At 34.3% G+C, this 13,070-nt stretch overlaps 1 protein-coding gene across 3 annotated transcripts in view; it reads right to left on the reverse strand.

The window, feature by feature from the left end:
• Positions 1-13,070, reverse strand: part of HBS1L (HBS1 like translational GTPase) — an 85,015-nt gene that overhangs the window by 25,127 nt on the left and 46,818 nt on the right. For all 3 annotated transcript variants that reach the window (XM_055324658.1, XM_055324655.1, XM_055324659.1), the window contains 3 exons: positions 7,943-8,202; positions 7,315-7,480; positions 4,532-4,649 (listed from right to left, as the gene is read on the reverse strand). In XM_055324658.1, the coding sequence (XP_055180633.1) occupies positions 4,532-4,649; positions 7,315-7,480; positions 7,943-8,202 (544 nt within the window). The remainder of the gene's footprint in view (positions 1-4,531; positions 4,650-7,314; positions 7,481-7,942; positions 8,203-13,070) is intronic.

Below are 13,070 nucleotides of genomic sequence, written 5' to 3' on the forward strand. Positions count from 1 at the left end.
TTTTATTTTATTTATTTACTCATGAGAGACACACAGAGAGAGGCAGAGACACAGGCAATGGGAGAAGCAGGCTCCAGGCAGGGAGCCCAAAGTGGGACTCAATCCCAGGACAGGGATCACGCCCTGAGCTGAAAGGCAGATGCTCAACTGCTGAGCCACCAAGGCGTCCTAGTTGTGGTCAGATTTTAAAGGCAGACTCTAACCTGACACTGAACCCCAAGACAAATCAAAAGACTTACACAGATGGATAAAAAAATACTAGCATGTGGCCAAAAATAATGACATAAAGAATTTTTTTAATTCCCATATTTGATTTTATAACAATTAAAATATCTAGGCAAAGGAGGAAAAACATAAACACAGTTAAAACATAAGTAAACAGGGAGAGACATTTGGAAAAGTTATCAACTTATTATGAACTTTACTAAAACAGGGAAGAAAGACACAGCTCTGTAGAAAAATAGTTAAAGGGTACAAGCAAACAATTTGCTAAAGAAATACAAATGGCCAAGAAACATGAAAAAAATTCAAATTCATTAGAAATCCAAAAAAAAGGACATTAAAAATACATGAACATATTCCTTACTTCTCCCACTCCTAGAAGTTACATAAGCAACACTTAAAAGAATGATTTACTACAGGTAAGAGTGCAGTGAGATGGGCATTCTTATGCACCACCTGTTTAAGGAAGCTTTCTGGAGGGCATTTCCAACAGTGAGTTTCAGGAGCCTTAAAATTATACATATTTTGCTTCCTATTACTTCTACTTCCTGGAATTTATCGTAGAAAATGATAAGTCAACAAAAATGTTTATCAGAGTACTATTTATAATGATGAAAAACTTTGAATAAATGAGTTATCCAAAATAAAAAAAAAGGACATTCATTCACTCTCTTCTGCAGAGAAATAGAACCTTGACTTAACGAATTTTGGTAACCTTTCTGGAGCATTTTGAGAATCAGGTGAAAGACATTTTACCTCTCACACTCCATTTACACACAAAAAAAGAAGGAAAAAAACTAACCTTAGCTCTAGTGCCTTTTCCTATTTAAGCTTATTGACACTAGTTTTATGGGTTCCCACTATTCTTTGGTGTTGACGCTTTTTTAAAAAAAAAAAAAGATTTTATTTATTTATTAAGAGAACAGAGAGAGCACGAGCAGGGGGAGAAGCAGACTCCCCACTGAGTAGGAAGCCAGATGAGGAGCTTGATCCCGGCACCCCCAGATCATGACCTGAGCCAAAGGCCAACATTAGCCAACTGAGCCACCCAGGTGCCCATGTTGATACTACTTTGTGTGACTTAATTTGCATTATGTGGATGCAGTCTTTGAAAATCTGCAGAGAACTGTTAGTGCAATCATAGGTTTCCCTCTACTTTCATTCTCAAGTATTTCTGGTGATACAGTGTCAGGACGTTCTTTAAAGGAGCATTCTTTTTCCCTTCTGTGGTTTTTGCCCTGCAGGCCAGCCTATTCTAATAGAAATGTGGTTTTCTCTAATCCAGGTTATAATGACTAACTCTAACAGTGCCCTCCTGTGCCACCTCAGACCAGTACTGGACAATTGCTCTCTTACATTCCATCCACGTGAAGCGCTCTGGCCTTTTGGTTTGAACAGAGTCCATAATAGCTTTCCTCTTTGTGGTTTCCTCAATGACATTTTATGTTCATGTTATCCAATTTTTAAAGAATTTCACATACACTGCCATATAATCTTCACCATTATGAGAAATAAAATGGTCATAAAGTAAGTATTTATCAGATACTTTGCTCTGAGCAGAACTTTATAATTTAAATTAGAAGCATCATCCACATACTTTGGTGGGGGCAATTTACACTCTGAACAGAACTTTATAATTTAAATTAGAAGCATCATCCACATACTTTGGTGGGGGCAATTTACACTATGATTTCTGTTCTTTTTCCATTTATCCTTACCCAAATATTCCTGCCTTTCTTCTCCTCTTAAGTTCAGCATTCAGTCCCATTCCTTCATGACTTAAAACGTTGAACCCTAATTTCTTCAATAAGATCTAGTTCTTTGAACAAGAATTCTTGGTTAAGAGCACAAGTTGGAGCAATCCACTTGAAAGCTGACTCTCTTATGTACTAACAGGTCTCACACTTCAGACAAATTGTTTAATCTTGCTGGGTATCATTGACTTGTACCGAAGTGCTGAATCGTTAAATTGTACACCTGAAACTAATATTACACTGCATGTTAATTAACTGGAATTTAAATAAATACTTAAAAAAAGAAGTGCACTTGGTTGTGAGGAGTAACAGGTGTTTTATGGAAATGTGGAATGATAATATTGTACACCTGAATATAATATTACATCATATGTTACTAACTGGAATTGAAAACTTAAAAAAAGAAAAAAACATTTACTCACTTCACAGAAACAGTAAAGAGTAAGTGTAGTTTATAGAAAAAAGCACCCAGGCCTGACCTTCCAAATCCTAGACTCAATAACTGTAAATCTCCTTCCATTCAGGTTTTGCTAATAACTATCAAATTGTATTTATTTCTTTAGGTTAAAATTTGAAATTCATTGGATTGGCATTAAGATATCTAAGGCAGTAAGTACTCTTCCTAATTCTCCTTCTCATTACCATCTCCAAAAAATTTCAGGGCAATTTCTCTATTCTTTCATGCAGCAGCTTGTTTTTGGGAGCTCAAATGCCTACATATTATCAAGGAAGACTTTTCGACACTACCAGATATCTTTCCCTATGTATACTGTGTATACTCTTCTTGTAGTACATTTGTGTTAGCCTTTCCTCTTTACATGTTTTATATGATTTCCTTGAGGAGAAGCAGCATACCCTGCACTCTTCTTTGTAACCCTAACAGCCTACCCCAGTACTTTGTACACTAAGCTCTCTAATATTTTGAGCCTATTTTCTTCATTTGTCATATAACAGAATTCAATTAGATAATTACTGAAATTCTTTCCTATCCTAATTCCATTAGAAGTTTAGAATAAACGATCTTTATGATTATTCTGGATTCTGAGATTCTAGGAGTCAAAGACATTTCATTTTAACTGCTTATTTCAATGTTTGCCTCTCCCATTAAACTATCAAAATGTGCTTCTTAGTTATCATATCCCTACACTGCCTACCATAGCGCTCGGCACACAGCAGGCCAAGTAAATTTATCAAATGAAAATACACACACACACACATACACCACAGAAACAAAGAGAAAAATATATTGTGTTCTTTGGTAAATTCAATGAGAAGTACACTAACTTAAAATAGGAATGGGGCACCTGGATGGCTCAGTAGACAGAACATGCAATTCTTGGTCTCAGGGTTGTAGGTTCAAGACCCACTGTAGATGTAGACATTACTTAAAATAAAATCTTTAAAAAAATAAAATAAAATAGGGATAATATGCACCTTCATCATAAGGATTAAACTAAATGCATACAAAACACCTAACAGAGTGTCTAGCCCATATGTGGCACTCAACCAAGAGTGATTATTATTATTTTTCAATCTTCATTAATTGTTCAGTCCATGGACCTTAAATTAATATTCTGATATATAATAAGTTATATATCAACTTCCTAAAATAGAATATTTTGTCATTTATCTTTAATATAGTCTAATTTATTTGTATATCCTTTTTAGGTTGACAAATGTTTATATTAACATTCCTTTTAAATAGATGTTAAGAACTCAGAAAACAGCCAATTGCTTAAGTCACATTTTTTTTAAGTTTTTTTTTTTTTATTTATTTATTCATGAGAGATCCAGAGAGAAAGAGGCAGAGACACAGGCAGAGGGAGAAGCAGGCTCCGTGCAGGGAGCTTGATGTGGGACTCGATCCCGGGTCTCCAGAATCATGCCCTGGGCTGAAGGCAAGCGCTAAACCGCTAAGCCACCCCAGCTGCCCAAGTCACACTTTTTGCCAATAATTGACACAGGCAAACTTTTGAACTCTTTATATTTTCCAATAATCTTTTATTCATCATCTTTTATTTTTTAAAAATCCATGTCCTCTAGGTGCAGTGCTATTTTCTTTCATTGCTTTAATTATTTTAAAGTTATTATCTTTGATTTCAGTATCCTTAAGAATCATGTAATTCTATAAATTGCAAGTGTTTTTTTAATCCTATAAAGAAAGTAAACCCCAAGGGCAAAACTCCCAAGCTTCACTACTTCTGCATAAATCAGCACTTTTAAAAGATATAGGCCTTGGATATAAATACAGTAAAAAGGCAGATACTGAAATATTCACTCCAACTTATTAATAAGAAATATAAAGCTATACTTCATCATGAACTTTACCATTATTTTTATTATAAGAAATTCAAGCTTTTATAAATCTGCATCTATATAATAATTAGAAAAGGTTTTATATAGTACCAATGAAATCATAAAAATACACTTTTTTTTCAAAAGTTAAATTTTTTAATTTCAAAATACTTTAAAAGTTACAATCCCAGAATTATAAGCTCAGCATCAGGAAATTGTATGTACAATCAGTGTACTATAATTCAGGAAATATCTGGTACCTGGGCTGCTCCTGTAATCATATTTGGAATGAAATCCTTATGGCCTGGAGCATCCATTAATGTAATAACTTTGGTTGTGGTCTCAAACTTTGTCATACCAACATCCATTGTTACTCCCCTTAAAGAAAACATAAAATGGTTAGAAAATACTATAGAAATAATCAGTGCCATGGATTAAGTCATTTAATAATATAGGCTAATTGACAGTGACTTCTTAAGAAATAATGGGAATTTTATTACACAGTCTACTGTTTTGACTAAGCTATCACTTGGGAGCTAGAATTTCTGCAATTAACAGAATTACATGTGTATGCCTTTAAAATAAGATTTTGGACACAGCAAGAGCTTAACAAAAATGCTGGATGTTTCCCATTAACTTTTTTGGGGGTAAGAGGCTATGTAGACTATGAACAAAAAAATATATGGAGACACCTCTGGAAGAGAAAACAGAAAATACTGCCCATGAGAGAAGGTAAAGTGGATGGAGACAGTTTTCCTTATCTTCATATGTAGATACTTCACTAATGATAAAAATAAACTTCTAAACTTTCATTTGTAAGGTAGGTCAGAATGTTCCACATTTAGAAAAAATGAAATATCAAAGGAGATACCAAAACTTTTAAAAGTCGAGAAAACTAAACAATAGTTTGTTTTACATCCCATTTCGTCCTTCTTGAAGACCAACACAGTGCCTCTTCTTAGCCAAAAAAAATGTAGGTTTGGATTATAAGAAAGCCCAGGGAGGGTCTACAAAGGTACTGAATCTTTCTAGACATCAGGAAAAGGAAATTGGGTGGGCAATAAACTGGGTAATCATTCATCCTGGCTTGCCCCAAACAGTCCAGAGTAATGAATGGGCACTCCCTTTTACTACCAACTGTTCTGATAATACCCTAGCAGAGCAATGAAATAACACATGGGTCTCCTTGCTCAAGTCATTCTAACTTAATCTGAAACCATGGGCCATTTGACCTGGTGAAAATGATGTTTAATTCTAATAATCCTCAAATAATTGTCTAGAATACTGATGAACCAAGACTCATTCTGAGCTTCTCCATAGACTGCTTTGACCAAAACACACTCTTTGGAGCCAGGTCTGGTCTGCATTTGTAACCCTAGGGATATAAATATCCCTCATTATACTAATTTCTGTTCAACATATGAGCAGAACAATTTATAAATGTTTAATATGGTAGGTAGGATATAACACACTGTATTTTTGAAATACTACTGAAATACTATTACTGGTGAGTTAAAATTCTTATTATGTAACTAGAAGCAACTGCTATCTACAGAACCAAAAAATATTCTAAAATTGCATCATTCTGAGCAATAGAAAACTACTAGCAGCAAAAATATAACAGCCAACCAGTAGATATAGTATCAAAAAGAATAAAAACCCCACTAAAATTATTGACTATTCCAGAAATTAAATAATTAGCTCACCTGTCAGCTCAACTCACATATTAAGTAAATCCAAACAAGTCATTCTAACTTAAATTATACCATTCTCAATCTCTTTACCTATTTAACAGATGACACAAATGTAACTAAGGAGCCATGTATTTTAATAATCCGTTTGGTAAGCTGATAGGTGGAAATTATTTGTTCTTCTAACATTGACATCATACAAAAATTCCACTGTTTTCCAATATTCATTTTCCAAAAATTTGCCACCAACTAATTTTCCTTACTGGGTTGGAAAACAAGCATGTGAGGCTATAAAGAATAAATAAGACACCTACAAAAATTAAAAAAAAAAAAAACCCACCCTGATATACAATTCTGTTTATCACAAGAGCTGAGGAATACTGTGACCCCCTTTATTGAGATTACCTTATATATTTTAATGTAGACTATTCAAGACTCCAAGAAAGTAAATACACACCTTTTTTAAAGTATGAAAATCCAAATATATTCTCTAATCATACTCAGAAGGAAGATAAGGAACACAGAATACTTCCTTTGTTGATTTAGGACTTTCAGAGGACTTCAGAGTCCTTAATTATTATTTTGACACAGTTGATACACCTGCCAATTCACTTATTTAGGTGCCTTCTTTCTTTCCTGACAAAGGTGCCATTGGCTCTCTGATCCCTGACAATTCTAACATGATACATATGATCACTCTAAAAAGACTTCAAGGAAATACTTTGGCCAGAGGTCTATGAGTAGCTGTTCTCTCCTGCAGAGTTAGCATTGGGCACAGTAATAGATACAGGAGTAACAGACTAGATTAAATCTCCATGGTAGGAGGTAGGTTTAATTACTTGTTTGTTGACTCTATCTTATAAAAACATCCTACAGAAAGTATAAAAAATGAATTAAGTGTGATAATTTAAATTTACTGGTCATTTTAATTCCAGACAGAAAAGAGTTTACTGCAAAAAGTTACCTTCCCTTAAAGTTACCTTCTATAAAATTTAGTCTCATTCGTAATTTTAATTCAAAATCAAGTCAATTTGACATATTTCGGGAAGGGACAACTGAAACTTCTCCCACAGAATAATTAAAGAAGGGTTTTTACTGCCTTTTACTGTGTGCGTGTTTTAATTTTTTTTTGATAAACATTCAACTATTCTCATAGAATTTGGAATAGTAAATGTATACAGATTCAATGGAAACTATAATAAAAATATTTCCCCAATAATTGAAAGCTTTCCTCTAAAAGAAGTTTCTAAAATATTTCATGGCATGTTTCATATATATTCAACACATATTACATACTTATTTAAAAGATTATATATCATTGCAAACTGAAAATTTTGAAATATAGTGACTACCTTTCCCTTTCTTCGCCAGTCTCATCCAAGACCCATGCATATGCAAACGAAGCTTTGCCAGCCTTTTTAGACTCTTGTTCATACTTATGCATAGTTCTTTTGTTTACATTACCCAGAAGATAAAGCATATGGCCCATCAGAGTACTTTTCCCAGCATCAACATGACCTAAGGAAAATTGATTCAGGATTAATACTAGGTACATTTTCCAGACGTTGTTCACATCGAGGCATTGCATGCATATGTAATCCAATAATTCATGTCAGTGTTTCGAGTAATAAATACCAATTTTTATCGAAAGATAGTTAAAGTAAATGGAGAAAAAAAAAGAGTATCTCTTTAGAGAGGGGGGAAGTTTCCTTGACTTTTGGAAATTAAAACTGTCAGTAAGATATGGCGTTTTCAAAATATTCACAAAATGAAAATGCCACAAGTCTAATAACTCCTTGATAACTTGGCATCATTCCCCCCAAAGTGACTAGAAAGCATCATGATGCAATGCCTCCTTGCTTGTGTCCATTTACACCCACACAGAAACTCAAGAGTGGGAACAAGTGTCCACGCTGCCACTAGGAGGTTGCTAGGCTAAAGCAGAGGTGAGTGACCATCCAGAGGACTAAAGGGCATTACCAATGACCACCAAGTTGAGGAGCTGCTTCCCTCCTTGCCGCTTCTCCAGTTCCACTTTGACATCTATTTGCTGCCTCAGCTTGCCAGATTTCTTCACCGGTACTGATGGTGAATTCTGCTCTTCTGATGTTTGAATGGTGTGGGATGGGAGAACTGATTTAGAAACAGTGTCAAGAACATCAGAAGAAGCAATGCTGGTTTCTTCACTAAGATGTCCTTTTTGAAGTGTGTGGAAACTATGACCATTTTCTTCAGTTACTCTATAGAAAGCAGAGATAGGAAAAAAGTGTTTAAACCAACTCAACTGACATCCTCTTGTTAATGTCAGAAGGGCAGAGAAATTGTCTCTTCTAATTCCTTACACTTGCAGACCAAAAATGATCTCTGCTAAGTGGCTAGCCTATTAAGGTGGAAATTTTAAGTAGCTAGACACAAACCACACAAATACAGACTTAGAAGATCCCAGGAGAAAAACAGTCTACCAAATGCTGAGATAAGAAGAAAATATCCCATAAAATAACTGAATTCAAGGCCATAGCCTTAGCCATATGATCCTATCAAAACATGGCATAAAGAAGAGATTTTGTAAAACTTGGCACTAAAAGGGATCCCTGGGTGGCTCAGCGGTTTAGCGTCGCCTTCAGCCCAGGGCGCGATCCTGGAGTCCCGGGATTGAGTCCCACGTCAGGCTCCGGGCATGGAGCCTGCTTCTCCCTCCTCCTGTGTCTCTGCCTCTCTCTCTCTCTCTCATAAATAAATAAATAAATCTTTGAAAAACAAAACAAAATTTGGCACTAAAAGTGTTCCCAGAGGTAAAGTAGTATTTTTTAAAAAAAATTTTATCCCAAACTCATTCTTCCAACAGGACAGAGACTTTAATCTTTTTTGCTCAAACACTATCCTTAAGGGAGATAGATATCTTATCTGTCTACATTTTCTCAATACTTTCAGCAAAGAAATTTTTAATTCATTAACTAAACAAATACTTGATTTTCTAAAAATTACAACTTATACTAGACATTGATGTTGAGAAGAAAAGATGCAGATGAGAAATTTATCTACTAATCCCAAAAGCATATAATGTAGTGAGGGACTCAATACATAAAGTAGAAACAAGACCATCTAGCATAATTTATTCTCTCTGACCTTAGTTCATTAAGCTCTTTGACCATTACCTACAGAAACTGTATCAGTGCTATCCTATGGATGGCTAGCAGTGATGTGATCTAATCAATCAGACTACAATATACCTTACATTCCTTTCAGTGATACAGATAAAACAGAATTTGGACAAATAACAGGTTAAATTACAAGTTATTAAGAATGAAACCAATTCTATCCAACTCCATTTGAGACTGGCAAAGAATCACATACAAAAAGCAGTTTATATGAGAACAGTACATTATTTTCCTCTTGTCTACTATAACAAAAAGCAGACTCCTTTTTCCCCTCTCGGGGCATTTTTATGTCTCAACTCAGACCCTTCATCCTAGGCCTCAGGAAAGGGTCACATTAGTTATATTTGCAACTTCATTAAAGACCTCATATTCACTCTCCCCTTTTCTCTTGCTTTTGCAAATCGCTACTAACAATTTTGGCATTCATTCATTAACACCACTTACATTAGCTTCATCTAGAACCACAGGGAACAAACTTAAGTGTGTGAAGAAGGTTCCAGTTCTTTTGAACGATTCTAAAGGCTAAATTAAGTGAAATCTTAGACTGTAATTTGCAAATATTTGAATGACCACAGCTAGTTCTAAAACCAAAACATGACAAATCTGCATTTAGGCAAGTCAAAACAAACAAACAAACAAATCTCTACAAATTCTCATAAAAGTGTTCAACCAAAATAACTAGGGCTCTGGTTCTGATCAGACCTGGGAGAAATCACAATTTCTGGTTTCAAATCTGTTTTTAGTTATAGAAGATTTTCCTCAAAGGAAAGCATTTAACTCCAGTATGGAGAAGAGATACAAGCAGGACAACTATGGTTGGGACGCCTGGGTGGCTCAGCAGTTGATTCAGCTCAGGGCGTGACCTCGGGTCTGGGGATCCAGTCCCACATCAGGCTCCCTGCGAGGAGCCTGCTTCTCTCTCTGCCTGTGTCTCTCCCTCTCTCTCTAATGAATAAATAAATAAGTCTTTAAAAAAAAAAAAAAAAAGGAAAGAACAACTATGGTTGACAGAGTGGATAGAGACCTGAAGCTCAGCTGGCCCAGCATTGGAAGGGCTTGGGTCTGACTTGATCATTTCTTTTGCAATTCAGTAACACGAAAGGGTTGCCTTTCTTTTGGTTTCATGAAAACATTCAAGTAATTTCTAGGTAAAATATAAATTAGTTCACTAAACTGTATAGTGTTGGAAGGAAATAACTAAAGTAATTAGAAAAGCATCATATGTAAGTCTGTGCTTAGTAAAAACTTATACATATTACAAAATAAAATTCAGTATTTTAAGGTTTTGAAAAATGTCTAAGATGAGGCCTAGAAAGGCTGTAATTACTGACTGACATGAAAAAAAGACTAGGGGCATTTGGGTGGCTCAGTGGTTGAGCATCTGCCTTTGGCTCCCCGGGTCCTGGGATCCAATCCCACTTCAAGCTCCCTATAGGTAGCCTGCTTCTCCTTCTGCCTATGTCTCTGCCTCGCTTGGTCTCTCATCATTATATAAATTAAATCTAAAAAATAAAAAATAAGAAAGGAAAGAAAGAAAGAAGAAAGAAAGAAAGAAAGAAAGAAAGAAAGAAAGAAAAAGAAAAAGAAAGAAAAAGAAAAAAGACTAAGTTGGTTGAATGTTTTTTTCAGGTGCTGATATAATTTTGTAAACTTATCTATTATTATAAAATAACTACTCTAGTTTTTTTCCTAAATCATCTTTCCAAAAGTGGAAATATTTCTACATGAATCTAGAGGCTTAATTTTTCTTGTTGAGTTATTTAAATGAGATGGGAAAGCTAATAATTTAGATTTAAGAGTATCTGTTCTCTATGCAAGGTTCTAATCATTATACTTAAATAAGCTTTTTCTAGAGAAGCATTTATCTTTAAATATTAGTGGAGAAAAACCTTGCTGTTTTAATTTCTTCTTAGTAGTGCATTACCCTTTTTTAAGGAGCTGCCACTGGGAATCACACTATGTAGGTATTTACAATGCTGAAATCTTGACTCAGAAGTGTTTCATTATGTTTCTCTGTGCTTTTCCAAGATCAAATCAGAATAACAGCTTAAGTATTATCCTAGTATACATAACCTTCCTAAAAAACCCTATATAAGTATTTGACACAAATATAGCTTGGTCCTTGAGCAATATTATTATACATTTCTGATTATCCTGACTTATACCTACAGACCTCTAATGTTCTAATGAGTTCTTCTCTAGAGCTATATCAAAATATTGACTCACAGGCTGTTTTTTTCACCTTTACATACTTCCAAGTTTATTTTTAAGATAAAAAATATTTCCCCAATAACTTTGATCAATAAATGTTTAAACAACTGTTCTATGAAACAAATACATTGATTAAAATTAATGGTTCCTGTCCTCATGAAGCATATAGTCTTGTAAGATTCTGAAAGGCTTGCATTATACTTGTGAAGTATAGAGTTAGGTTGTCAAGAATTATTTACTTGGAACTACTATCTTTTTTTCTTGATCATTTTTTTTCCCAAAGATTTTACCCATTCATTCATGAGAAACACAGAGAGAAAGGCAGAGACATAGGCAGAGAGAGAAGCAGGCTCCTCGCAGGGAGCCTGATGCAGGACTCAATTCCTGGGCCCCACCATCACACCCAGAGCTGAAATGCTTAACCACTGAGCCACCCAGGCATCCCTCTTGATAATTTATTGTCTATTATCTTTTATAGTTATTCCCATAGACAACTATGATTTACTTCTAACATGATACATTAATTTGGGCTTATTTGCATGTTGCTTTCTAAGACTTTCAAAACCTTTTGCAATAAGATTATAAAATCCTTAGAATAAGGAATTGTATATTTATTTAGTTATTTCCTCTCAATGGAAATAATCTAAGAACAATAAAGGAATTTACGATTCTGACAATCCAACCCCAATTCAGAGAGAAAAGACTACATTAAGTTTTTGGTACATAAATCAGACTCAAAATTATTTTAATGGGCTAAAGTTACCCAAATTAAAATGCCACTCATTTTAATTCATTAAATGTCACTCACTAAAATTTCATTCATCCATTCAACATACACTGAATACCTACTATGTCCTGATTATGGAGTTCTTTCCTTCATTGAATTGGAATCTAGTAAAGTGTTGCTTTTATAAAATAAAAAAATTAAACTAAGTGATCATTAAGATTCTTCACAACCAAGACTCATGAAATTTAATAGATAAAACAAAGTTGTAAGGGAGAAAAAAATAAAGCTGCTTGGTTTAAATTTCTTGAATTTTTTTAAATCCTCTATTTTTTGTTTGTATTTGATAATAATGATTATCTTTCTAAATGACAGACAAAATACATGCAATCTATAAGTAACTGATTTAACAAATGATTATACAATCTGAAAATTTTTAAAGCAGTTTAAAGTTAATGTTTTTAAACTGTGCTGTTAAGCCTCAAGCAACCAACTTCCTTTGCCTACACAAACTCCTGGGAAAATCCTCAAGATTGTGAAAAGAATAAATGAATGCTACTAATGTAGGGATCTATCATTTCTCAGCATATTTGAAATTCTAGATATGTTTCATTTTGTATTTTATGCCTTTGTTCTAGTGATCCATTTCATTCAACCTGAAAATCTTAAAGAGTTTAAAGAGTACAGTTAGAACTTTTAATTAATGATTACGATTCACCAACCACATTTAATTCCCAAACACTGCTTACCTACGCCATCTAGTGGTACAAGGATTACCTAGCTCAGAGTGCTAGATTACACAAAATAGAGGGTTTTTGCTAAGTTATTTAATTCATATGAGAAAACTGACAGTGAGATAGATTAAGTAACATGCATTACTTGGTATCAAGCCTAATTTATCATCCCCTTTTCTTTGTATCATGTCGCACTGATGGCCCATGATACTTTAACATCACCAACATAGCAAAATTTATTAAAATAGGTTCTCTTTTCTGACAGTCGAGTGGAAGACAAT

Source organism: Nyctereutes procyonoides, unplaced genomic scaffold (genome assembly GCF_905146905.1).
Source record: "Nyctereutes procyonoides isolate TBG_1078 unplaced genomic scaffold, NYPRO_anot_genome, whole genome shotgun sequence".
Taxonomy (NCBI): Eukaryota; Metazoa; Chordata; class Mammalia; order Carnivora; family Canidae; genus Nyctereutes; species Nyctereutes procyonoides.